Raw genomic sequence first — 27,436 nt, forward strand, 5'->3', positions numbered from 1 at the left:
TTCTTTCTCTCTCTCCGTCCCCTTTCCAAGGTCCGGCTCACCTGACGTTAAACAGCGAAGGTATGGTTTGAAGTTCTGGTTTGCTTTGGATTGGACTGGATCGCCCCCAACCCGCGCCTGGATTTCCTGTTCCTCCCCTTGTCTCCTCCTCCACCTGTCTCGCCTCCTTCCCGCCCTTCCTACCCACTTCCTCTGCCACGGTTTTATTTTATTGGGAGATGCTGGGCGGGGGTGGGGGGCTCGTTCCCCCGTCTGTGCTCTCCCCTCTCTCCCCGCCTCCCCGACACACTCCATCCACCCTCATGTCACCTTGGTTTCTGACATCAAGAGATGTTTGAACTCCTGCCGTTGTCTCCAGTCACCTTTTTTGCGTTTTCCCGGTGGTGTATCTTGCTTTTTTTATTTTATTTTTTTGTTTTTCTTTCTCATGGTGGTATTTTATTTCCTTCCGCTCATTCTGATCATTCTCTCTTCTCTATGAACCCAAATAAAAAGAGAAAAGCATGGGCTGGAGAAAGAGGATGTTAGGCAGCCTCATTCCCCTCCCCCTGCTGTTGCGGGATGGCCCTGGAATCCGTAATGGGAGTAAGTGGGAAAGGTGGGGGAATGCGGGTGTGGGGGACCCCCTTTCCAGGGCTGCCCACTGCACGCCTTCACCCTTGTCTCTTTTGAACATCTCTTGACTGATTAACAGATGAGGCTATTTAGGCCCAGAGAGATGCAGTGACTTGTTGGCGATTTGCACAGCTTTTAATTGGTGGGACTGTTGGGACTGGTCATCTATTTTTAGCCTCCCTTCGACCAAGTCCCTACCATCTTTAAAAGCCCTGGGGTAAGCAACTGGAGACGGAGCCCAGGGGTCCTGACGGGGACCCCTCCCCAGCTATGATTCTCCCCAGGCCTCCCTGTTGTTGACTCTCTTGAGCCCAGGTATTTGGCCTTCTAGACCCATAGGCACTGCCCCCCGCCCAGGGAAGTCCTCTGTTGGGGCTCATCTTCCATAGGGATGGGTGGAGTCCGTGGCCTGTAGGCAGAAAAGGCCTACAGGATGAAGACTGGGCCGTGGGGAGAGACTCAGATCTGGAATTTGGGACGGATTTAGGTCTGGGGAGGTAGGGGCCCGTGATTCTTTTAGGGATGTGAAATTACGGTAGGAAATGTAGGGAAAGAGGAAGTCTCAGGTGGGGAGTCAGGACCTGGTTGTTTCGTTCACATCCTTCTTGCCTGTCAGTGTCTGATTCTGGGGATGCTGGCTCGGCCCGTCTTTGTCCTAGATGAAGGCCTGAAGGATTCCCTCGCTTCCAGAAAGGTCCACAACTTAGATGTCATCCTAGCTTTAGTTCTGGGGACTTGGGGTTGGGGTGGGAGTGAGGGCCCGTGTAAGGACCTTTAACTCCATTCTTTGTCCTGAAGCCATCCCATGGGGTCTGGTGAGAGGTGGGAGCCAGGCGCTGAGTGCACGAAGTCACTGGCGGGGGTGGGCGGAGAGCTCAGGCTGACCTGGAAGCCTGTCATGGTAACTCGGGCCGTGCCTGTGCGGGCCTTCGGAGAGGACGCCTGGGGGCTGAGCTGGGCGGTACCGAGCGAGCAGTCACCCCTGAGAAAGGGCTGCCCCACAATACGGTGAGCTTCATCTAGGCAGGCCCTCCCTAGGTGTGCACAGCCCCCCCATACCCCCAAGACACAGTGGAGGGGCAAGGAACCAACAGAAACCGCGGCCCTGGCCCTGCCATGCACCACAGTCTAACTGGCAGAGACGTGGACAAAGGTGACGATCAGAGCACTCACTGTCACAGATGAACACCTGGGGTGTAGATGGAGAACCAGGTTTGCCTTGAGGACAGGCAAAGATCAGAAGAGGGGTACGGTGTGTGACCCCTAGAGTTTTGGAGGAGGTGTGCCGTCGTCAGGCCCTTGAAAGCGTGAACTCTGACCCAGCAGAGAGGGCCTGAGCAAAGACACAGGGTGGGGAGGAGAGTAAGCCAGCAACCCGAAGTGGGAGCTCGAGGGCCTCCAGGTGTGCGTGAGGGGCAGAAGGGGCTGCTCTACCAGCGAGGGGAGGTGGCGGGGGGAGGCCTCTGCCCCTCTGCCCGTCTCCCCACCCCTGGGTGAAGGGCAGAAGTCAGCGGTCATGAGTCCGATGGGGTCTTGGGCCAATGGTCCTTGGTTTGTCAACCAGCCATTCCCCTAGAGGACCTGAAGCGAGTGAGTCCCTAAAACAGCTTTACCCCTGCCCCACCCCCCGCCCTGTTCAGCCCCAAATCTGCACCTCTAAGCAAAAGGACCTTTGCCCTGGAGAGAGCCCTTCATCACCTCAAGGCTAGGGTGGGACTGGCTATGTAGGCCCCTGTGCCTGACTCCCCAATTCTGCTTCTCCAGTAGGGTCCTTACTGTTCTCCGAGGGGGGGGCCGGGAGAGGAGGAGCCGGCGATGTGCACCAGTCAACAAAAGGTCAGTGACCCACGGTCCCCAGAGAGCCCAGCCCTCAACTCTTGCAGGCTAACCGCACTTCCCTGGGAGAAGCTGAGTCAATAACGGTGTACCCCCTCTGAGGCCCACGGGGACTGGTGGGCCTGCACCCCCCAGTATCTGCCCTGGTGTGAAGGGCCACAAGCTTTCATCCCTTTCCCAAAGCTCAGTTGTCCTGGTGATCTCTGTCTAGAACACAGATGTCTTTTTGTGGCAGTTCAGATCCATCCCTAGAAAGTTTGTTCCCTTGGTGGAGCGACTAGGCAGATGTGGCATTAATAATACGTATGCATCACAGACATCGCCTGCGTGAACCTTCCTGACTCTTTGGGGAAGGGCTCATTGCCCTGGGTTTACAGAGTAGGAAACTGACACCTACCAAAACCCCCCGAGGCCAGCACGGGGGCCCTTGAGCCTGTCTCAGGGCTGTAGGTTGTAAGCACAGAGGCTGCTTCTCTTAAGAGATTCTCTTTCCTAAGAGGTTTGCCGGGCACTTTCGCAACCGATCAAGGAACGCGGGTGGGTGCCAAGTGCAGGGACGATCGAGTCCTTTAGTACGTGCCGTTCTGTCGGCCTGGATTCCGGCCATCGCCGCCCTCCTCCCCAGCTATTTGTATCTCTTTCAGCTGACTCTTGAAAAAGCAGCCAGGCCATCCACACTGGCCGTCACCCCTCAACTCCCCAGGCAAATCCAGACGCTCCTCGGTGTTCCCCTTGTCTACGCATCCATTATAGGGCTCGTCACACTGCATCAGAACTGTCACTGTACCTGTTTGCCTCCCTCACTAGACCGAGCTCCCTGACAGCACTCGGGGTTTTTCATTGGTACACCCCCAGCGCTTTCCACAGCTCCGGGCACGTGAGCGGGCATGTGCTCAGCGAGTTGATTTTAAATGGGTGAGCGGTCTTTGTTTTCAAGGGGCTCATTGACATTCGAACAAACACGTACAATAAAGTGTGGCACATGCAAAGTGTACGAAGAGTGCAGACTTTGTCCGGAGAGGTTAATTTATTCGTCGATCGAGAGGGAGAGGCAGCCGCACACAGAAACTCGCATACCAGTACAAGAAGCGTTTATTTGCGGCATGGTTCACAGTTCAGGCGGTCGGTCCCATCTGTTCTCTTTCTAGATGCCTACAGCAACCTGCGCGGTAGGCCCATGATTAGCTCCTTTGTCCAGAGGAGAAAGCTGGGGCTTAGAGATGTTGCCTCTTGGCCAAGGTCACACAAAGCTGGTGGAAGAGCCAGCGTTAGTGCCCAGGTCCTTCTCACATCACACTTCCTCTCAAGGGAGCAGTACAAGATGTTACTAGGCAGTAAGTGCCAAATGAGCAGAACAGACAGCTGTAGTGCTGGGGAGGAGGGAGGGGGAGAGGGGTGCTGGAGACCTTCCCAGCGGAGGGCTCTGAGCTGGGCCGGGACGGGAGGCAGCTGCTCTGTCCTTCACGGAGCTCAGAAATCCAGGACCACGACCGCCGGTGTCTAGCCACACTCAGCTTGACTGGGGACACTTGTGGGGCTCTGCGCTCCCCGACCTGGGAGATAAACAAGAATCAGCGACTTCGCTCCTTCCTGGGCCAGGGGATCGTTGTTCAGGCGCTGCTGGGAGTTGTAGTTCCAGCATCGTCTGGGTGCGAGGTGGGGGAGAGCGCCCCCTGGCGCTTCAGGCCTTGCTCCGCCTGGATCTGGTTTGCGCTTGGGCAGTCCCCGTATCCTTACCCTGAAAGAGTCTCCCCCAAATCCCTTGCGGTCTAGCTGCCCTCCGCCCCACTCGGGGTCTGTGTCTGTCCTTCCCACCATCCTCAGGTTTTCTTGTTCACATTTGCTCATCTCTTTTCCGTCCCTCTCCTCAAATTCTTTCAGGCTCCTTCTGGCTGCTCCAAGCCTCTTTCTGTCCCTGGGCCTTCCAGGGTCTCTGACGGCAGCGGGAATCGGAAATCGTGTAGCCCCAGGGTGGCTGGCTTTGCCTCCTCTCCCAGGAGACCTGAGGCAGCGCCCGGAGGAATCCGGGAATGCCTCGGCTCTCCACTTCGCCTCGGCCCAGCCCTGGGCCCGCCTCTCTCCTTTTTACTGGGCTCTTTTGTTCTATCCCGGTCACTTTTTCACGTGGTCGCCTTATTTTTCCTTTCTTTCTGTTGGACTCTCCCTTTAATGATATTTTCTTTGACTGCAGCGAAGGTGAGGGAGCGGGAGGGAAGGCCTGGCTTCTGGGAGGGACTGGTACGTGTGGCAAACCCAAGGTCAAACACGTTCCCTTTTCTGGTCCTTGAGCCCTCAGCTCTGCCAGTGTCTGGGCAGCAGGCCTCGTTGCTATGGAAACAGGAAGGTCCTGAGAAAGCCCTGGCTTCCGTTCCCTAGAGGTCGCTGTCCCCCTTTCCTTGCTGGCCCTCTTCCCATCACCCTTACCTGTCCCTTCCCAGCTCGCTTTACCCAAATCGCTTCACTCCGTCACCTCTCGCCTCTCGCTCCTTCGCCGCTCTGAGCCATCACCATTTCCTTTCTGTCCCCGAGGGTCCTTCTTTCTCTTTCCCTCCGTGGGCTCCCTCCCCACCTTCTCCTTCTTGTCTCGACTTGACTCCTCCCCTTTGTTCTCTAGCCCTCCCCACTGAAGCCCCGAGGTAGGCTGAGTTGGATCCGACTGCCCCCACATTACTCGTGTCCCCACCAGCCTCGCTGCCCTGTGGCCTCAGGAAACCGGGCCTTGCCAGCTGCAGCGAGAGTGGTGCCAGGCTCTGGGGCAGCAGCTGGTGCCTTGGCATCCGGAGGCAGCGAGGACAGGATCTACGGGCAGCCTGCCCGGAAGCAGAGAAGCGGGGGTTGTTGTGTGCGGGGGAGGGGCGTCTGCGGAAACTGCACCCAGAGAGCCGCCGCTTCCACACGTGGAGCCTGCTGCTGCGGCCTGGCCAGCAGGAGGGCAGGTGCCTTCTGAGGGCCGTGTGTGTGCACCCAGCATTGGGCCTTGCTCCTTCCCGGACCTGGGCACCTATGCTTAGAACCTCGCCTGCCGCCCTGTACTCCATAGCGGCCAGTTCCTGGCCATCTTGTTCTGTGAGGTGGGCGAGTTGGACCATTTGCTGGGGAGGAGAAGCGAGCCACTGTCAGAGTCCAGGTCCTCTGCTCTCCCGAGGCTCCGTGCCTCACTCTCTTCCCTCCGTGTGGGCTCTGGCTTGTGAAGCTGTGGGGTTGGGACCCCAACCTCCCTCCACCGAGCCGTTGACTGCTCACTTGTCACCCATTTATAGGACGCTAAATATCCCTAAGGCTCTCCCAGTCATTTTTGCTTCTGCTTAAAAAGCGCCAGTGGAAGGGACCCTGTGTGGGGTGCTTCTATGCGTACGCACACACGTGTGCAAGCAGCGGGCCAGGCGTGCCCTTGCGCTCTCGCGTCTAACCACCTGTCTGGCACACGGGGTCTCACACCCACCCTGCGGGGCCGTTTGAGGCTCTCTGCCCAAGGCCCTGCCTGAGTCATCCTCGCAGGCTGGAGCTGGGGATGGGGGTGATAGCTGGCATGGTGGCCACCTGCGTAAGCCCCACCTGGTGGCCCGCGGCTACCTGCTGCACATCCCTGTCACCTGCATCGCCTGCTCATGTGTCTCACCCCTGCCTCCCCCATCCCACCGCTTCCCGGTTCTTCTCATCTGCTCACTGCTGTACAGTGGCCCTACTCGTCTCATCCCTAATGCTGAGCCCTGAGACCGTTCCTGGGCTGGGAAAGGTCATCGCCAAGAAGAGGCAGGAGTGGGAGGCGGCCAGTACGCAGGAGACCTTGGTGCCTCAGTCACAGGGGCGGCACTCCCGGGGAGAAGTCACTTGAAGCCTCTTGTGTCTCCTCCACATCCCTTTGTTAAGGGGAGTGGCTGACGGAGGGCTGGTGGGGGAGGAGGCAATGAGAACCTCTGCTTTGCCTGGCCCTGTGGCAGCTTAATTGTCAGCTGTCAGTGTGAGAACCACTTAGCAGCCTCTTGCTATGGAAATGGACGTGGGAGAAGTTGACTTCCGATAGCAGAGTTGGCAGCGTCCAGGGAGGAGCGTGGACAGGCCCGGGGAGGGGAGAGGGCCCAAGGCGGGACCCCCGTGCCCAGATCTGTGGAGGGGAAGAGGGAGGTGTGGCATACCCTGTCCCCACTCAGCCTTCTCCCCTCTCCCCATGCCACGGCGTCCAGGCAAGGAGGAGTTTGTGGCGACCTTCAAAGGCAATGAGTTCTTCTGCTACGACCTGTCACACAACCCGATCCAGAGCAGCACGGACGAGATCACGCTGGCCTTCCGCACCCTGCAGCGCAACGGGCTGATGCTGCACACGGGCAAGTCGGCCGACTACGTCAACCTGTCCCTCAAGTCTGGCGCCGTCTGGCTGGTCATCAACCTGGGCTCGGGAGCCTTCGAGGCCCTCGTGGAACCCGTCAACGGCAAGTTCAATGACAACGCCTGGCACGACGTCCGGGTCACCCGAAACCTGCGCCAGGTAGGGGGAGCAGGAAGAAGGCCGGGGGCCGGCCGCGTCTGGGGCAGAGTGGGCCTGTGGGTGCGAGGCAGCAGTAGCTGGCAGGCTTCAGGACCAGGGAGCTGGGCTAGGGGGGAGCCTGAGGGATGGGGAAGGGCCAGGCTCAGACCGGTGGAGGTTGCTGGGGTTTCAAGGGCCAGGGCTCAGGAATTGCGAGATCTGGCAGAAGGATGATTCTGGAAACGGGAGAAGCGAGAGGGAGCCTGGATGGGTGGGCCCTGCGGTGCTGTGGGTGGGGGAGACTCTGCTGGTGAAGCAGCTGTGGGTGTCCAGACACTAGGGCAGAAAGGCACAAAAGAAAGGCTGAGGTGCGCGCAGGGGCAGGATGTGGCCTGCCCCCAGGCAGGGCCATCTTAGGACAGGGGCAGAGATGGGGACAGAGCAAGGCGGAGGTGTGTGAGGGTCAGAGCAAGGCAGCAGGTGTGTGAGGGAGAGCAGGCTGGAGGGGGCGTGGGGCCACCTTTCTGGGCAGCGCACTCCCTTGTTCTCTCCAGTCCCTCCAAAGGAGCCCCGGCTGTCAGCGGGCTCAGAGGAGGATCCTTGGATTGGCCCTGCAGGCCACATGGGGCTCTTCTCCACAGCGCTCCCTCTACTCCTGCCCCAGACTCACGCCCTGTGGGGGTGCTGCTGTTTCTGGGCGTTGGCTCTGGCTTCGTTCTCTTGCTAGTGGCCTTTGTGCCTTTCACCAGGCCCAGGGTGGCTCTGGCGGGCGAGGCCATCTCTCTGGTCAGGCTTCTGCTTGACAGCAGCTGCCGCAGCTTGTTTCCAGCCCAAAGCTCCCACCTCAGGCAGGGTCAAGCCAGACCCTTCTTCGGAAGTGGGAGAGGCCGCTGCGCATCCTGTCTCCACGTCCTGCCTCCTTCCCCTGCTCACTCAGCACCTGGGCCCAGGTGCGTAGGCTTTTGCTGGCCCTTCTCTTGCGGGTCCGACACTCTGTCTTGTAGCTGATGGCAAGGAAGCGCTTCCTGCTCCGCCTCCAGCAATCTGAGAGCCCCCGGGAGCACAGAGCACCCCTGCCCTGGGAGGCGCCATTCTGCTGGTTGGCAGCCCTTCTCTTACTAGGTGTCGGCTCTGGACTCCCTGGTTCCGGTCATGTGAGGGCTCACCTTTTCCCGCTCCTGGTCCTCCTCCCCTTCCCCCCACCGAAAGGCTCATGAGTGGGGCGTCGTCGGGATTCTGGCCGGCCTCTCACCCTTCTTGCCTGTTCCTCTTCGGCGTGGCCGAGCGATGCCGTCATGGGGAGCCTCCTCCCGTAGTGCCTTCCCCGGACCACGAGGAGTCCTGCTGTTGCTTCCGAGCCTGCTGCTACCTGTCCCAGTCGGACCCCTACCTGGGTGGCTCTTCTTAGTGCCCCTCGCTCTCTGAAGGGTGGCGTGTTTGGTGGGGGCGTTCCTTCTCGGGGCATTGCCCTTCTTCATGACACCCCGTTCCCTGACTAGGTCGGAGGGCTGTCCTGTGTTGTCTCCACTACGGTGGTTAGAACAGTCGGAGTGGGGAGGGCCTGCCCCAGAATGAGCACGGAGAGTGTCTCCCGTCCCTTGGTTCTGCAGCTGTGGGAAAGGGTGAAGAGGCCAGCTCCAAGGACCGGGGGCAGAATTTCCCGCCTTTCCCCGGAAGTAGATAATTATCCCTGCTAGTATCAGGAGTCTCTTAGAACACGATAGAACTGGAGGCCTGACTGAGGCGGCACCTTGCTCCTGCCTTCCGCTCCCTTCAGACCCCGCCCGAGGCCGCTGTGACTGGACGTGTCTCTTGGGGGATCTTTGCAAGAATGATTACCTTTGAGGATTCCCCAAGTCCTATTTTAATCCTGGGCCCGCTCTCCTCCCATACCCAGTTTGCTCCCCACCACCATGCAAGCCGAGTACAGACTCATTCCATCATTAGCTACAACCAAATCTGGAGGACGAGCTGGCTCCCAAGATATCCCATTGGCCTCCTGCCGTCCAGCTGCCATGATGCTGCTCCCCTGGGTCCCGAGGAGGGGGTCCCCTTAAAATGAGGTCTGCCAGGCATTTGGGAATCCCTCCCCCACCTGTGGCCCGGGCCACTCCTCTCCGGCAGCTCCCATGCCCTGTCGTAGGGTGTAACTGGCTACTTTGCATACTCCGTCCCAAGCTCCCCCTTGACACCTTTCTGCCTGTCAAAAATCCTAGAGCAGGGGTTTCAGTGAGACAGACTAGGTTCAAATCCCAGCTCTGCCACTAGTTCGAAGGACTTGGGGCGAGTCGTGTAACCTCTGTGTGCTTAGCTCCTCAAGGGCAAAGTGAGAAGGAGCCTTCGCCGACTAACTGGGGGGACGCCACAGAGCACAGTGCCCCGCACCGCGTGAGCACCGAAGGGCTCTCTGCCGTAACCGTTAGCTGTAGGTTTTTTCAATCCACCATTAGCCTAGACGCCACCTTCTTCATAAAGCCTTCCTCGACCCGCCCATCCCCGAGCCGGTCTCCCTTTGCTACGTCCGAGCCCTACCGTCACCTTCTATCTGCGTGGTCAACATTTGTGTTCGTCGCTTCACTTCTAGGCGGTGGGCTCCTTGAGGGCTTCATACCAGCAACTATTGAGTGTTTTTAGTGGTTTTTCTAGTGTTTTTTTTCTGGTTCACTTAGGCTCTATCTTGAAGCCAGCTGGGTGAGTTTTGGACATGAGGACTCAGCAGATCTGTTTCGCACTAGCATCGAACGATCTCTTGTCCTCTCGAAGACTCCTCTTTGCTTTTCGAAGCCAGGAGAAAGCCTCTCGCACCCCCTCCTCGGCAGCTGCACGGGACCGTGTCCCTCTTTTATAGCGTTTCTCAGACCTCATCCTCACCTGCCTCCTCCACCAGCCCCTGACGTCAAGGGTCACATTTCTCTATTGTATCTCATTAATCTTTCTACCAGTCCCATGAAGCGGGAGGTATTTCTATTTCACCAGTGAGGAGATGGAGGCTCAGCAGGTTAAAACAACTTGCCCAAGGTGATCCGGTCAGGAAGTGGTAGAACTGGAAGTCTCTCTCGCTTCAAAGCCACTCCATTTCTCTGGCCACCACCCCGCCGAGGAGGGCCTGGTTGTCGTCATCGGTGCGGAATGCAAAGGCGGCTGTCGTTCGTCTTGTGGTGGTTCTGCCGTTCTCGGATGTTCTCAAGTCTTGAAACCATCTGAATGTTCTGCTTGTCTCAGGAAACGGGGCCCCCTTACCTCCGAGTGGGGGTGGGGGCAGCGCATCTCTCCTTTGTCCCGACTCTTGTTCGAGGTCCACAGAGATTGCCTTCATCCAGATTTTTGTGATTTTTGTGTATAACCCCCGCTCTTGGCTTTCTTGAGGGGCTGGGGCTACACCAAGAGTTTGAGGTGGAGCGAGGCCCTTGGCCATGGCAAGTGACCACTTGACATAGTGTAAAGCCTCAGCTTTCCGGATCTTGGCCTTTGGGAAGGCACGGGCTACCGGGTCACGGGCCACCAGCAATGTCCCAGTGGAAGCTCCACTCCAGTATGTGGCCACAGTTGGCCCCTCGGGCACGATCCCCATGGACCGCGTCCACAGTCCCTGGGTCCGGAGGGGCCCCGTCTCGCCCGCTCCGACCCCGTTGTTTTTCCGAGGAAGCCTGGGTCTCCGGACACCTTAGTGGAAGGCCCGGGCTTCGAACTCACACCTCTTCCCTCTCAATCTTGTTTCTGGATTTGCTCTTCGACTTGTTATCCTGGTATTTGTTCATGAGAGTTGAAACCTGATTTTCGTTTTCTTATTTTAGTCTCTACAATCAAATTCAAAAACAGGAGTGGTTGCGTTTTCCCTCCGATGCCTTTTTTCCTGCCTTCTTCGATGAGTGCAGTGAGACCAGGCAACTCTTACCTTTTCGGTGCAATTGGATTAGCTGCCCTGAAGCTAATTGTTCCTTGTCCTGACCGGTTGGGCGTCTTCATTTCATGACAGTCATACTAGCCGGTAGTGCTAGTCCCCAAATCACCCGTTATCCCCTTGCTCCAGGCACGGCCCCCTCCCGTTATGTAAACTGCTTTCGCATCCCAAATAATTAATACTGGTTATTCAGCACTTCATCTGGCTGCTAAATATTGAATTCTGTTATTTTTAATTATATGAGGCCCTTATTAATTGTGTTACTGAATTAGCTCTGTGCCCACTGGTTATAAGAACTCTCGAACTAATGGATCTGTCCCCAGAATACCTTTCCTTCTCACGATCACTCTCTCGAGTGTCCAGTTTAGTATTTAATGGACATCAAGCAATTGTGTCCCTCCATCTCTGATGCTCTAAGTGAAGCTGCCTCAGTCCCTTTGATATCTCCCCAAAGACCAGGGTAATTTTGAAGGTGGTTGTTGTGCTGTCTTCGGCCATAAGAAGAGAATATGAGCTTAGAGCCACATGGGGCTGGGCACTCTAGAGACTGGGGTGGAAGGAAGAAGCTGGCCTATAGCTTAGGGAGGAGTAGAGGATTTTAGAGGTAGGGGGGCCTCTGTGTCCCTTTTTATGGTGTGGTGTGGAGAGGGGGTGAATTTCTGGTGCTGTCTGCGGGGATTGGGGGCTCCGGGGTCTGTGGGTGTGCATGGAAGGAAGCTGGGCTGCCGGGAACACCTTACCCACCCCAGAGACTTGCAGGGGTGGTGGCAGTGGGTTCTTAATTCTAGGAAGATGGCTGCCCAGAGGAGCACGAGAGAGTGGGGGTGGGGCGACTGAAGAACCTGGAGAACTTTCTGGGGAATGTGGGCTCTGAGGAGTGAGCTAGGCAGGAAGGAGGAGTCAGCTGTGGGTGGGAAAAGGGAGGGCGAGGGGAAGGGTTTGGGGTGATTAGATGTGACCTGACAGTGAGTCCTGTGCCAGGCCATGGAGGGCGAGGCTTCCTTTTCCTGGTTCTGGTGGCAACTCACTCTCTCTTCCTTTTCGAAGGAAGAGGAACAGGAAAAAAACCAAGAGGGGCTGCCCCTCCCCCCACAACTCCCTGGATTTCTCTGCCCATCCTCCATCCCCAGGAAAAGCAGACACCCATACCCCCTCCCGTGCTCCTTGGGAACCCTGTCCCTTTGCCTCCAGATGAAATCGCCTCTCATACTAGCCCCTCCTGTGCTCCCCTAGGGACGTGGGCCACGCTTCTCCCCGCCTGACAGCCAGCCGGCCCCTCACCAACCCGTTAACCCATTAACTCAACATGGTCATCGGTCAGCCAGTTGGCCAGCACCAACTCACCCTTTAGCCAGTTCTCTGGAAAGCCATCTGGTTGACCAGTTAGCCAACGAACCCACCCCTGGCCCGAGCCCACCGCCCATTCCTCGCTCCTCTCCTCCCTTCCTTCCTCAACTCCCTGACATTTCAGCCGAAGGACTTACTAATACTGCATAATTGGGTCTGCTTCTTAACCCCCCGCCACCCCTCTCTCTCACCCTCTGTTGGAAAACCCCGTCGCCGACTCTGTGTGTGTTACTAACACGCTTATAACCCCGGGGGGGCCAAGGGATGGGCAGGGACAGGTGGGGCAAGGTATGAATGAACGACCGAACTAACCTTTCTGTCTCATCTGCGGAATGTCGGCCATCTTTAAGTCTTTGCTTTCTCGGTCCAGTTCTTTTGTTGTTTTCTTACCTACTAACCAAGGTCTTTAACTGTTCCCCTTCTCTGCAGCTGGCTCTTCCTCCGGGAGGGGTTGGGGGGACGAGGAATCCAGCGGAGGGGTGGGGGAGAGATTGGGAGAAGAAGGGATTTAATTTTTTTACGTGTTTTATTTCTCCCTCCCATCCTCATTTAATTTTCTTGGGACGAAATACTTCAGCCGAACCTTAAGTGGGGAGGGTCGGAGCAAACAACCACATACCTGTGGATACAGATTTCTCCTCCTTCCTCGAGTTTCACAGTTGGTCATTTTATTTTTCTTTTCTTTCGTTCTGTTCTTTCGTTGTTGTCTTTGTCGTTTTTTTTGACCCCCACCCCCCACCTTACCCCACATCTCCGGTGAAGCACGCAGGGATTGGACACGCTATGGTAAACAAACTGCATTATCTGGTAGATATCACTCTAATTGTCTTACCGTTTGGTTTGCCGTGGGTTTTTTTTTCTTTTTTAACTGTTCGATTCTCCCTCTTTTGTTTCCTTTCCCTGTTTGGTTTCGGTTGTTTTGCTCTCCTGGTTGTTTTTGGCGTCCTGGACAACCTTTAGATTTTTGCTTCTCTCTCTTTTAGTTTTCTTTTATCCTTTCTTTTCTTTCTTTTTTCTTTCTTTTTTTTTTTTTTTTTTTTTTTTTTTTTTTTTTTTTTTTTTTTTTTTTTTTTTTTTTTTTTTTTTTTTTTTTTTTTTTTTGGTCCAAACTCAAATCGAGAAGACAAATGGAAACCGAGGAATTCGGCCTGTCCCTGCCCTAAGCCCTGACTCCTGCATTCAGATTCCCGGCCAGAGGGACCTGGGGGGCAGGCCCCGCGCTCATCGGCTCTGGTCAGACCAGCACCGATGCCAGGCTGCTTATTTCTATTGCTTTATTTTGTTCCTTTCCCCCTCTTCTCCCTCGTTTATTCTCTTTGATTTAGTTTCTTTCTTGGTCTCCTGAAAATCCATGGAAAACACCATCCCATGACATGCTACGCTCTGCTCACTGTCAGCTCCCGGACAGGCCCCTCGAGTCGAGGGAGGGGGCTGGGGGTGAGACGTCCAGTGGCAGCCGGGGGGTGGGGGGTGGGCGCAGAAACGGCCTTGGGAGACGCACAGTCCAGAGCGTCTTCAGAAGGCCAGTTCGTACCGGTCTGGGGGCTGCCCCATGCTGGCTGCCAGGGAAGAGGTGACATTCCCTCCCTCACTTCTCAGCCTCGAGGGGTCCTGCTTCCGTCGCCCTCCACATTTTGCATGGCACGAATGGACTTTCCCCCCACCAGGGACAGCATCCAGTTCCCACCCCCCACAGCTCTGCTGCTCTGACTAACACTGTGTTTCACACTGTCTTCCTTCCCCTCCATCTCCCGTCCCCTCTCTGCCCCTCGCCTGTCCAGCATGGCCTCGGACCCGAACTGGTTTCCTTCCCTGTTGAGGGGGTGGAGAGGAGGAAGCCCAGCAGGGGCGAAGTCGGGGTAGCTGTCGCCAAGCTCCCCTGTTTGGGTTGGGCTCAGTCCCGGGGAGTGTCGGTGTGGGTGTGCATGTAAACGCATCTGGTGTGTATTGGTGTGTGGGTGTGACTGTGTGTAAATGTTGGTGGGACATTTAGGAGATGTTAGTGGGAGAGTGTACTGTGTGTGTGTGAGACTCTGCTGGTTACTACATGTGTAAACGCCGGTGTGAGCTGGGGACTGTGTGACCGTGTGCGTGTGTGTGTGTTTGAGCCTGGGGAGGGCTCCGTATGGAGGCGGTCGTGGGAGCAGGAACAGGGAGGGGGCCGAGGCTGGCCCTCTGCTCCTTGCCCAGCCTCGGAGTGTGTGCCCGCAGGCCCTGCTGTGCGCCCTCCCTTGGGATTCCCTGTGCCTGCCTGGCCCTGGCTCTGCTGTAGCAGGCGGTTAGTCATCGCCTATTAATAATGCAGAGTGATTGAGCACCGGGCGGGGGACCCTGCAGATGGACGTGTCTGCTCCCACGGGGCCCGAGCTGCTTGAGGCAGCTGCCCGGCCTTCCCAGCCTCCCAGGTCCGTGTGGCTGCCTGGCTGGCGAGGAGGCAAGCATGGTAGATAGGCTCCCAGGCTCATGGCTCCCCCACCTCTCCAGGAGGCTCTCCTTCTGAGGCCATGTCTGGCCTGTCCTGATGCTCTCACAGGTCTGTCTCCCCACATCCACAGACCCATGGTAGCTCCGTCCTCTGTCCTGTCCCCAAGCCAGTGCCCACGACGATAGCCATCCCAGCCCTCCCCAGTCTGAGACCTCATCTGGCCATTCCGGTCCTATGTTCAAATGGAGCCATTCGGTGGACCCGGCACCACCCGTCCACAGCTCTGTCGTCCAGCTGCGGCTACTAAGTCAGCCGCTGCTCTCCTGGTGCTGGGAACTCCTTCTTTACAGAGCTTCACGGTGGCTCTGGGGACAGAAGGAAGCAAGAGAGCCCATGTAGTAGACCGAGCACCCAGGGAATGCCATGGGCGAACTTGGACCCTGCAGACTTTCCTGCTCGTCTCAGCTCAGTTGAAGACTGACCACGTGAATTGAGCCCAAAGCTCAGTTAGCAAACAGGCCGATCTTACGCCTGCGTTGTCTGTCTCATGGGGTCAATGGAGAGGTCGAGAAGGGTAATAGAGGCGAATGCATCTGTACTCTGTAAAGGGAATTATAATTTTATTAAGCTTCATAAACTGTTCACTGATTCTCTCAGTGTTTCCAGGGTGGGGATGTTTTGTAAAGATATGACTCCCTTCCCTTCCTATAGCAAACCCCGGAGAATACGGTGCCTCTGGCCCCACTGGAGACCCTATTACCGTCCCTTCTTAGGAATAAGTCCCAAAATAACTGCCTGAAACCCCAGAATGCCTCGAGAATTGCGCCTGGGGAGGAGGAGGAGAGACAGAATGATTTGAGTAAGCTGGTTAAGACGCAAACAACCCTCTCTGGTTTCAGCCCTGGCGAGAGAAAGTGCTGCCACATTCTCGGGCTGGGAAGTCCACACTCCCTGGCGTGTGAGCCCCACTGCTTGACGATCAGAGCCCGTTGCCTCTAGGTGGCCTGAGAAGCCTCCTAAACCCTTCGGGAACCTGTCCCAGGGCTCGGCTCTCTCAGGCCAAGACTGGAGTCAGGGAAAGGGGACCGGAGGAGACAGGTCTCCCATCCGCAGCGACTCCCAGGCACTCCTCAGCCGGGTTCGGCTTTTCACCAACTCGTCTGTATGGACCCCTTTCTTGTTCTTTGAGCATCTCTCCCCGGGGGAGAGGGCGGATACAGACCGAAAGGGCCCACCGGTTGAGAGATTTGGCTTAGGTGTGCTTCCTCTAAATACCTCTCACCTTCTGAATATTGTTTAAACTCATTGAATGCCTGGACTGCAGGCAGCGGGCAGAAATCATTCCGAGTTAGCAGATGGGGAGCCCGTTGCCCCAGGAGGAAGCCTGGGCTCACGTAGCCAGTCACGGACAAGGTCCAGAGGGTTTGCTTAGGTCGTTGGGTTTGGTCCTCAGAGTAAGCCTGGCGGAGTGGGAGGGACAGGGGTTGTTAAACCCCTTTTACAGTTGAGAGTCAGAGAGTAAAATGACGTCATCCTGGAGAATGGTGACGGCTGAAGAACCCGGGATTTCTGACCTGAAGCTTCTGTTCTCAAACTTTATCATCAGACCCAGATTCCGAGGTTCGCTATGGGCCGTAGCTGCCGGCTCGGCAGTCTTCTTGGTGTGTCTTTCCAACCAGTTTCTCTCTTTATTTCCCCACCCCTGCCCCGCCCCAAAGCGGATGGCTAAACAAGCCTGTACCTGGCCCACCTCCCCAGCCGTCCCCACCCCCCACCTCTCTTGTCTTCTTCACCCTCTGCTCCCACCCCACTCAATCCTAAGGGGAGGCCTGGACCTTTGACATAAATAAGTTCTTCTCAGCCACCTTCGGCTGGTGGATCCCTTTGAGAATTTGATGACACAGCAATGGCCTCTCACAGGAAAACAAAATGCCCACTGATGCAGTTTCGCATACCATGTCGAGGGGCTTCATGAACTCCCAAAGCCCATCCAGCCCTCCCCCAAGCTTAAAGCACCTGCCCTCAGTCGGATGCTCCCCTGGACAAGCCGCCCTCCCAGGGAGGCCAGTGACTCTGTGGTCATAGCAGGGAACCGGGAAAGGCTCCAGGTGGTGCCAGAGGGGAGCTCTCTCTTGCTCCGCCTGTCTTCCTGGGGCGTGGTGGGCATGGTGGGCTTGGAGTGCCCCGCGGGGCTGTCTGTGGCCAGAGCTCGGTTACCCATTCTGCCCGCCTGCCTAAGGGGAGCCGAGCAGAAGAAGAGCGGAAGGTCGAGAGCCCACCCACGTCTCAGGCTGCCCCTCGCAGCGCCTCCAGCACCCTCCCCGCCCCTGAGGAGTGGAGCCGAGGCTGGGCGGCTAGGCGCTGGGCTCCTGTGTCTCCTCCCTGGCTGGGCATGGGTCTTCTCGGGGCAGGGCTGTGGTTCCCTCCTCTTGGCCTGCTCAGTCCCCACTCAGGCCGGGCCTGTCTGTGTCGAGTGGACTGGCGTGGGCCGGATGCAGAGTCTCTGCTGTGTCTTGGGGCCCTAGACGTGGTCCTGACGCTGAAAAGGATGCTGACTGGAAATGAGCCGGTCGGGACTTCTCCCACTGCCTTCAGTGGGCCGTGGTGTGTGCGCAGGTGTGTCTGGGGTCTGTGATCAGTGGCGAATGGGCAGGGGGAATGAACGCCTGGGTCGCCCTCGGTGAGGAAGGTCTGAGGCGAATGTTCCTTCCCTTTCCTTCTCAACCCGTAGATGTCTCTGTCTTAGTGGGGGCTCCTCTCCCCTCCCCCTCTGGAAGGAAGCTTCTCCTTCCTGCACCCCCACAGCTCCTCCGCCTCCATCTCTGCTCGTCCCTGTGCCCCCGGCCTGCATGCTTTCTCACCTGCGCTGCTTTCTCCCGCCTCTCCTGCCGGGCCCGGCCCCCACCCTGGCTCTCTAATCTGCACGTGTCCTTGCCGCAGCGGCTGTTCTGTGTTGCACGATGCCCCTGCCCCCTCCCCCGCCTCCCCCGCCGGCCCTACACCCTTCCAGAAGCTGCGCGGGGGGGCTGGGGGGCAGGGGCGTCACAAACCCCCAGGGTGGAGGGGGACAGGGGAATCGCTCCCCTGTTTCCTGCTTTTACTAACGAACCCGCCATTTTTGTGTCTGGACTGATTTGTCTGAGGGAACAGTTGGGTTTACTAATCTGTCATCTCCCTCCTTGCCTTCCCTAGAGACCTCCCTCCATTCCCCTGCCCTTGGCTTCCTTTCCTCCCAGTGCCCGTCCCCTACTTTCTCTACTCCCTCCACTCCCAGGCTGACCCCCTTTCCCGTGTGCACCTCCTGATGTTACCCACCTCCCGTTACCTTCTCCCCCACCTCCTGGGCTAGGGGGACAGATAAGAGGGTGATTCAGGCAGCCTTTTTCTGCCAGGAGGCACCACGTGGCAGCGATTTGCATAAAGCCATAGAGCCAAGGCCATATTTGCACCCGGTCTGGAGGGGAGTTCAGGGCACCCTCCGCCCCATCGGGTCCTTCTGACTCCGAGAGGGCAAAGGCAGGCGGGCTGGCCGAATGGGCTGGATCGAAGAGAAGCCTCTAGAGTGAGGACGATGCCAGTAGCTGGTGCCCTGGCTTCTGGGCTGGGGCGGGAGGACAGCCGAGTGACTCAGGTGGGCTGGAAGGCCCCACGTTCTGAGAGAGGCCGGAAGAGCTTCTTCTTGGGGAGCTTTGGGCCTGGGGAGCCCTTCCCCCGCACAGCAGGGGTACCTGTTTAGAGTGGTCTCAGATGACTAGGTTCTGTCTACCAAAGGCTCCTGAGGCATATGGTTTATAGATGGGACACAGGCAGCGAGAGCCACGTGTGGCCCTGAGCAGATGACTTGACGTTTGCCTTTAATGACTGTGAAGTGTCCCTGGACCGTGCTGGGATTAGCGGGACCACAGGGACCTGTCAGGCCAGGTGCCCATTCTTCAGGAGCTGACTGTCTCTCCGGAGCGGCCAGATGTAGGCCCAGGAACTGCTGAGTGGCCCAGTTCCTGGTCTCCCAGTGCGCCATCGGGAGTGGGGGTGCAGGGCGGGATGGAGCGGGCTCCGCACCAGGGAGACCCTTTCACCTTGCCACCCACACCCCATCTTATCCCTGCCCCTCCAGCCCAGTCCTGTTCCCCTTTCTCCAGCCCCCTTCTGCCCAGTCCCATCTCGTCCGCATGTCTTTGTGACTAATACTTTGACCCTCCCCTTCTCTCCCTAGACCCCCACTTCCCAGCCTCGGGGGTGGGGCGGGGTGGAGGGAAGAAGAAATAAACAGTCATGACCAGCCCTCCCTTCAAAACAGGACTCAAAAGCTTTCAAACTACCCCCTCCCACATAGACACCCCCTTACCATCTGTCCTCGACCCTAGTCACCCCAGCACAAGGTTTGATGGCTCCCAGGAGGGGCCCCTTCGGCCCTCGCTTTGCTCAGCCCTCCCCACTCACTGGGGGGCTCCAACTCGGTACGAGGGGGATTCTAGGGTCCTGTGGGGGAGGCTCCCTTGGCTCCCATTCTGCTCATGTCCCTTAGGAGTTCCTAACACCCCGCCTCCCCCGTGACAACGGAACCCGGGGGACCAGTTGCTGGAAGATGGCTGGTGGCGTGTGCAAACGGGCTGGGGCGAGTGGGGACATCACGGGCTGTGACTAAAAGGCCCTGGTCTCTAGTCTTTGCCCAAAAAGGGGGTACCGAGGCATGTTAGGGAAGTAGGAAGTGGGGTGAGCTGTGGCCTGAGGAAGCAGTTTCGGGTTCACTGTGAGCCAGCTTCATGAGGGTCCCTGCAAGCGGTTGCCCACTTTTCCCAGATGACTGTCCTAAATGCAGCTTTCCCAGAGTTGGGGCTCATGGTCCAACAGCCCTTGACTCTTCTCCCACAGCCTCGCTGGGTGTTCGGAGCCCTCGCGGGCTACTCCTGTGGACTTTTCAAGGGCCAGGTGGGCATTCGCCTGGGGAGGGGTTAGTCCGAGAGTCCCCTGCACCTCCCGCAAGGTCACTCTGCCTCCCCCAGACCAGTCCAGTGCCCCTCTCACCTTCTTGGGACGCCGGGTACTCCCCATCCTTACCCACCTTGCTTTCTTACCTGACTCTTCAGCCCACAGTCAAGGTATCGAGAGGTTGGCCCTGTCCCCCTCTGTTCCCTAACCTGGCCCTGCCTCCCTAGAGTCTGATGGTGATACCCATAGGGAAGACAAAGAAAGAAAGGCAGGCCGACGAATAGGTCACGTCGGCCTGAATACAGAGGGACCCGGGAGTAAAGAGACCGACTCAGCAAAGGGGCGTAGCAGTGGGAATCCCAAGGCTCCCCAGGAAAATCTGAGTTCTCCTTCCTCACGCCCTTGCCCTCTGCCATCCCCCTCCTGGGCTAAGACTGAAAGGACTCCCCAGCACCCCAAGGGGAGAGCTGCAGGTGAGTCGAAGCTGCCACGATCCAGGGAGGATGGGTGCTCTCGGCCTCAGTTATGAGCCGCTCTGAATCACATGCAGGTCCAGAGAGCACCTTCAGGAGGAGGGGAACGAGGGTGCCGTCTGCACCCCCCCCACACGGGGGCCCTGGTCCAAGGTCCCCGCTCCCGTCTGGAGCCGCTTCCAGGAACTGGTTCTTGGTGAGCACCCTGGGAACTCTCAGCCTCTGCCTGCTGAGCCGGGGACCCCGGGGCAGGCCTTAGCCCTCCCTGAAGCCATCGAATCTTGTGCTGCTTCCTTCTCCCCTTTCCCTCTCTTCCCACACTGTTCCTCCTCGGAGACAAGCAGACATAAAAATGGGGGGTCCCCCTCCCCCAGGGCCCCCGGCCCCTCCCTTGCCCAGCCCGAGACTCTTCCCAGGGAGTTGATGCCGGTTGTCTCCTTGTCTCTCCCCCTCCCTCCCTGGGCTGGGCAGGTGACCATCTCGGTGGACGGCATCCTGACCACCACAGGCTACACGCAGGAGGATTACACCATGCTGGGCTCCGACGACTTCTTCTACATCGGGGGCAGCCCTAACACCGCAGACCTGCCGGGCTCGCCTGTCAGCAACAACTTCATGGGCTGCCTCAAGGACGTGAGTGGAGCCAGGGAGGGGCTGGGGTCCGCCAGGAACCCTTTGGCCCCGTCCTCAGTGCAATTTAGTCTGGCCTGGCCAGCTGCCTGGGGCCTCTGTGCCTTGCAGTCCATGGTGGGGACCTTCTCCACCCTTCAAAACCTACGGCCACCCACTCCACCTAGAGGCTTCTCCTCTCTTATTTCCTCGAGCCTCGTAAGTTCCTTGCCCTCTCAGGGGTAAGCTGTTGGACGTGAAGACTAAAGACCTGTGTTTCAGTCTCGGCTCTTCCGGTCACTAGCCCTGTGACCTTGGCCAAGTCCCCTGACCGGTCTAACTCTTAGTTTCCTCTTCTGTAAAATGAGTGGTCGGTCTTTACTTAAAGTGGGTGTGAGGAGCAGATGAGAGCGTAAATGAAAATACTTTGCCTGCTGGGACGTGTCAACCAGACGTTGGCGGCGATTGTCCTGCCACAGTTACGAATGGGCTGCCGTGCTAGAGCCGGGCAGGAAGACAGGGTGGGGGAAGTAAGCGGGGCACCGGACGAGCTCGTTCGCAGCTTCGGTACGTGAAGTTCCAGACGGGTCTGGTGTTGCCGAGCAGGGACCCGCCCAGGGCCGGATGGCAGGGTCCCGTGGTGCTGGTGGCTGCTGGGCAGGAGTGGCCGGGCCCGGAGCCCATTCTGCTTCTCCGTCCCTGCCCTGCCCCTCCTTGCAGGTGGTCTATAAGAATAACGACTTCAAGCTGGAGCTGTCCCGCCTGGCAAAGGAAGGGGATCCCAAGATGAAGCTGCAGGGGGACCTGTCCTTCCGCTGTGAAGACGTGGCTGCCCTGGACCCCGTGACCTTTGAGAGTCCCGAGGCCTTCGTGGCACTGCCCCGCTGGAGCGCCAAGCGCACCGGGTCCATCTCCCTGGACTTCCGCACCACCGAGCCCAACGGGCTGCTGCTCTTCAGCCAGGGCCGGCGGGCCGGGGCCGGGGCCGGGGCCGGGGCCGGCAGCCACGGCTCTGCCCAGCGGGCTGACTACTTTGCCATGGAGCTGTTGGACGGCTACCTCTACCTCTTGCTAGACATGGGCTCTGGGGGCATCAAGCTGCGGGCGTCCAGCCGCAAGGTCAACGACGGCGAGTGGTGCCATGTGGACTTCCAGAGGGACGGGCGAAAAGGTCAGGAGGCCTCTGGTCCCTTCCCTTCTCGTCCTGGTCACCCCCGTCCCCCCGCCCTGACATCCTTTCCAGGCCTCTCTGTCCTACACAGTTTTCTCTACTCCTCCCTGCCATTCTCCTCCACCCTCCGCTGGCCCTCCCAGCCCTCGTATTGTCACCCCGTCCCGCTGCCTGGGCGGAACGAGCCTAGCGTTTGGAGTCAGTCAGACCTGGGTTCACAGCTCAGCTCGCCCACTTACCGTGCGTGTAACTGCAGGCCCATCACTCGACCCCTTGAAACCTCAGTTTCCTTACGTCGGGGTCATCAAGACGAGAAAACAAGAGTCCACCGTGAAAGCATTAGCACGGTGCCTCCCACAGAGCAGATATCCCGTCCTCCTAAACAAACAAACAAACAAACGAACGAACGAACAAACAAACCGAAACAAAACTTCTCAACCATGCTTCCCTTCTGTCTGAATCAGTCGACTTTCTTTCATACAACTAACTCACTTTAGAAACAGCTCATTGAGTACCAACTCTGCCAGGTGCTGTCCATGGTGCTGGGCTAGGGACCGCAGTGAACTTAAAAAGCCTTTGCTGTCACAGGGCTGCCGTTCTGGTCGGCGGGGAGATGCCGGCGGCTGCCCCAGTGAGGACCCCGGCACGGTAAAGCAGCAGAGCAGAGCGTGCCGAGGTCGGGCAGGCGCAGTTTCCTGGACCTTCTGCTTTTTTTTCTGGCCACTGTCTCTTCCATTCTTCCTTTTCAGTCTCCCTTTCTCATCCTCTTCTTGTTTTCTGCCTAATTCATCTTGTTGAACACGAGAAAATTATCTGATAAAGAGAGAACTGATATAAATGAGAACTGACATATTTTCCAATTTAAGCACTTATCAGCGTCAGCTGGATTTTGGTGCCTCCCCGGCTGTCACTGCACTTGGCCTTCGAGTCTGGGCGGAGTGACTGTTCCTGCACACACGGGGGGCAGGGGACTGCCATGGCTTCTGGAAGTGGCAGCTTCTCATGGCCTTGCTGTCCCTTCCTCTCCCTCCCTCAGAGAAAGGCTGCCGTCCCTGGGCTTTATGGTAAACGGTTTCGTCCCCTGGTTTTGTCTCACATTGCCACCTGGGGTCTTCACTCGTCTGTCTCCTGGGGTTTCCACACAAGTGATCACTAACTGTAGGTTGGAAAGCTGCCCAGGTTCTTGTAGAGAACCCCTGGGCCTTCAAGAAGGGGTCTCCTTAGCCTCCCATAGATCTCGAGAGCCCACGCACTAGGTCTGGTGGGTCCTTGGGTCACGGTCTTGACCAGCTCTGGCCCTATCTGATGGCCCACGTCCATTCGTGTACACACACCCTTGAGCAGTCCCAACAGAGCTGCTTTAGAGTGACCTTGGAGCAAGGCCCGTACTCAGTTTCCTCTTGCTCAGTAAAAGTGCCGAAGCTCCCCTCTGGTCCCCAATCTTTTCCTAAGACAGCCAGTCTCTCCTTCCAAAGAACTCTTACAGTTCCGAAGCTCCGTGCCCGGCCTCCCTTCTCGGCTGCCGTCCTGTCTCACAGGCCCCAGGGGCTGATCTGCTTGCCCATCTTGTTCACCGGCCACAGAGGGGCTCCAGGCCAGGGATTGGGGAACACTGCCTGGGTGGTACTTTGGCCCTGCTCCTCACCTGCTGTGGCCCTTTGGGCAGCTTCCTCAGTTTCTCTAAGGCTCGTCTGCCATTTCAAAGTGGGATGGTGAAGGACCGATTTCACAGAGTTACTGTCAGGCTTAAGTGATATAATATATGTAAAGTTCTGAGTGCCTGGCTTACAGTCGTAAACACCCAATAAACATTAGCAGGATTCAAACATTTCTTCCTCCTAAGGTCCCTGGTTTAAGGGACTGGTGCGGGGAATGACTCCAGCCTGTTGGGGGTGTGTCCCCCTCCTCTGCCTCTCTGAGGACTCCCTCGGAGGGGGAAGGAGGAGTCTGGACCTCTCACTGCAGCTGGGCTGGGCTTCTGAACTTGGGAGGACCTCTGTCAGGCGGTGTCTGAGCAGGGGAGTGAGGCTGAGCCTCCCACCCCGGGCTGCGGCAGCCTTCGGGGTGGAGGGGCGCGGAGAGGCGTGGCTGAGAGGTCCGGCATCCCTTCCGGCCTGCGGTGCCTGCCCCGCTGCCTCCCCGACTGAGGCCCGCTCTTTCTTGATCCCCAGGCTCCATCTCGGTGAACAGCCGCAGCACACCGTTCTTGGCCACTGGGGAGAGTGAGGTTCTGGACCTGGAGAGCGAGCTGTACCTGGGCGGTCTGCCTGAGGGGGGGCGGGTGGACCTGCCCCTGCCCCCGGAGGTGTGGACCGCGGCCCTGCGGGCTGGCTACGTGGGCTGCGTGCGGGACCTCTTCATAGACGGGCGTAGCCGCGACCTCCGGGGCCTGGCGGAGGCCCAGGGGGCTGCAGGCGTTGCCCCCTTCTGCTCCCGAGAGACGCTGAAGCAGTGCGCGTCCGCCCCCTGCCGCAACGGGGGCGTCTGTCGAGAGGGCTGGAACCGCTTCGTGTGTGACTGCATCGGGACCGGCTTTCTGGGGCGGGTCTGTGAGAGAGGTGAGGCTAGTCTTCATCGCAGGTGTCCCCGCCACCCATCCCTGTGCCCCCTCCCCCATCCTCAGCGTGCCCTCATAGCCCGGCCCTGGGCCTGTCCTCCTTGTAACGATTCTCTCGGTCTTCTCTCTCCCTCCGCTGGCCTTGGCCTGTCCCCCGCTCCCTCCTTCTCCCTACTCCTGGGGCAGAGGCCACGGTCCTGAGCTACGATGGGTCCATGTACATGAAGATCATGCTGCCGAATGCCATGCACACGGAGGCGGAGGACGTGTCTCTGCGCTTCATGTCCCAGCGGGCCTACGGGCTCATGATGGCCACCACTTCCAGGGAGTCAGCCGACACCCTTCGCCTCGAGCTGGACGGGGGCCAGATGAAGCTCACTGTCAACCTCGGTAACCACCCCACCCCGTGTTCCTGGCCCTTTCCCTGGTCTCGCCTCTGACTCGCATCCCCTTTGTCTGGAGAAGCAGGTGGTGGCGCCAGTGAGAGTTTGGAGGTGGGGAGGGTCAGAGCTCCCGAGCGCTCCATCCTGGGTGCAGGCGCAGGCGCAGGTGCACAGAGCAGGGTGATGCTCTGCGCTCAGCATCACTGAAGCAGGGGAGGTGCCCCGAGGGTGGCCATACCACCTTCCCGAGTGTGTCTGGGTTATGACAGCTGCCCTGCCAGGATGCTCACGTGGGTCTTGGCGGCGTCTGTCCTGCGTACACACACGTAACGACGCAGCTCACTCTTGGCTGTCAGCTCATCACTGGCTCATTCATGGTACGTTCACCTGGGGAGACTCGCAGACGCCCACCGCGCCCGCGCGAGTCTGAGCTCAGCGCAGCCGCAGATGCAGAGGCGAGGGGCGCCCCCACCCCACAGCGCCCTCAGCTGCTCTGTGTGTACGAGGGCCGTGTCCGTGTCGGTGCCTGTGTACACTGGTGCACGTGTGACTCTGGATGCATCGGGACGTGGCATCTTCCCTTTGCTTTCACTTTTGAGTCCCGTAGATGCCCCATGAAGACACCAGATCATCAGAGAAATGTCGCTCTCTCTGTTTTATAGATTTTTAAATTCATGGACCGATTTATCCAACGCCACAGAGCTAGACATGGGGGTGGGGGGTGGGAGTGGGGGGGAAGAGCCTGGACTCAAACTCAGGTCATTTGCCTAAAGTACAGTGTTTTCCTCGTTGTCGCTAACAGAGCAGGGTGTTGGGGCATCAGAGGCCTTGCGTCTGCCCCGCCCAAAGCAGGCCGGGGCTCCTCTTCACCCCGCAGTCCCCAGGGCGTCTGTGGGGCTGGACAATAGCCCCGTTGGGGCAAAAAGAAAACCGCACGATCCCTCGCTGAGCTCGTATTTATGGGTCACCTCGTAAGAGCCGGGTGTGTCCCACACCTGGGACTATAGTAGCGAATGGGGGGAGGTCCCCAGAGTCACGGACCTTTCAGCCAGAGAAACGCTAGAAGTTAGAGGTCCCAAGCTGTCTGGGCGGGGGTCACATCTGCCCGCTTCAGACTAGCCTCTCTGAGCGCGTAAACATGCAGTACCCAGGGGCCTGCCGTGTAGGAAGGTCCAGGCCACCAGAGTCGTGGTGTCCTGGGCCTGGGGGAGAAGTAGACTCTTCTGAGTGGATTAGAATCTTCGACGGGTGACAACACAGAGCTTTGAGTTTTAGATATTTATCCGGAGTCTCATGCTAACACTGGTCCCCAGGGCATTTGTGGGACAGACTGTGGCCTTTTGGGGGCCCCTTACCTTGTTAATAAATTTATACCGTGTCTTTTCCCCTTTCGGCCACTCAGCCTTTGTATCCTAGGACAAGGATTTGCTGAGTGAAGCGGGGGCAGGGGGCAGGGGGCTGTGCAGGCAGCCAGGGCCTTAGAGTCGTTTTGGGGTTCCCTGAAGCCTGGCTTCTAACCGTGATCACAGCCCACGCTGTACAGTTCTCCTTGGCACTTCAGAAATGGTCATGGGGGGAAGGCACAGCCTAGGACCCCCTGAATGGCCCTGTGCTTCTCAGACTGCCCAGGTCTGCGTACTCAGCAAGAGTTCGCCCCGGGATGCGTGTGCTTCTCTGTGGGGGCTGGGCACGTGGCTCTGTGTGTGTGTGTGACGGGGACACAGCAGGAAGCTCTGAGGCCGTCTGTTCATAGGGAAGGTGATGCTCCTCCCTCACTTGGACCACCTTAGGTTCCCCCTCAGAGAAGCCCGGGCCCCTTCTGATCAGACAGAAGGCAGGGTCCTTGGTCTGAAGAACATGGCTCTGATAGGCCCTTGGGACCTTCCACCCTTAGGAGCAAACTTCCCATGGGCAAGTTTTTCTGTCTGTGCCACATAAGGGCTTAGAGGTTAGAGGACAAGCTGGCTCTCAGGCTGACAGCCAGTAGGACAGTCCTCCCATCTGCCTCTCACCCCGGCTGTGCCCAGCCCTATGCGCAGAGATGCCATCTCTAACATGGCTCACGATGAACTATGACCAAATGCTGGGTGCAGACGCGTGCATCCACAAATACCGAGAGATGCGTGCACAGGGAGGCGCGTGGCTGCTGTGTGATCCACATCCGCCACCCAGCCTCAGCCTCAGGCAGCGATGGGAAGAGCACTAGGCCTGGGGCCAGAAGATCTGGGTTCTAGCCCTCCCTGGTCTCCTTCTCCGTGGGGTAAGTCATTTCCCCTCTCTGAGCCTCTGTCTTCTCTGTAAAATGGGGATAAGAATCCTGGCTCTGCCTTCTTTCCATGATGGTTTTGAGGCTCACACGGAATAATGGGAAGATAGATGCAGGACACATGCGTAGAAACTCACCAGCCTTCCTGAAAGAAAATCGTACTGGGGTAGGAACGTCAGTTCAGAGCCAGGCGTGGGGGCTTGCTTCCTCCCACCTTGCATGACCCAGTCTGCCCCCCATCCTGCTTGCGGCACAGGCAGGTAACACCATCAAGGCCCCAGTCCTGGGCTGGACTTGCCGCTGGGGACCAGAGAGAATCCTGGCAGGGCTTGGTCTCTGGCCTCTGGTCTCATCCCATGGGAAGGAAAGCCGGGCTTTCTCAGGCAGCTGTGCAGCTCCTCGGGTGCTCAGTGGAACGATGCAGACTTGGTGTTGGGTCCCAAAGAGGGAGCTCTCTAC

At 58.1% G+C, this 27,436-nt stretch overlaps 1 protein-coding gene across 1 annotated transcript in view; it reads left to right on the plus strand.

Moving 5' to 3' along the window:
* The window catches only part of NRXN2 (neurexin 2), a 93,353-nt gene that overhangs the window by 16,500 nt on the left and 49,417 nt on the right, over positions 1–27,436 (plus strand). The window contains exons 3-10 of the mRNA XM_039860198.1: positions 31–60; positions 2,383–2,451; positions 6,636–6,937; positions 12,927–12,950; positions 20,463–20,624; positions 21,321–21,771; positions 23,943–24,329; positions 24,515–24,718. Coding sequence (XP_039716132.1) covers positions 31–60; positions 2,383–2,451; positions 6,636–6,937; positions 12,927–12,950; positions 20,463–20,624; positions 21,321–21,771; positions 23,943–24,329; positions 24,515–24,718 — 1,629 coding nt within the window. The remainder of the gene's footprint in view (positions 1–30; positions 61–2,382; positions 2,452–6,635; positions 6,938–12,926; positions 12,951–20,462; positions 20,625–21,320; positions 21,772–23,942; positions 24,330–24,514; positions 24,719–27,436) is intronic.

Source organism: Pteropus medius, unplaced genomic scaffold (assembly GCF_902729225.1).
Source record: "Pteropus medius unplaced genomic scaffold, Ma_sr-lr_union100, whole genome shotgun sequence".
Classification (NCBI taxonomy): domain Eukaryota; kingdom Metazoa; phylum Chordata; class Mammalia; order Chiroptera; family Pteropodidae; genus Pteropus; species Pteropus medius.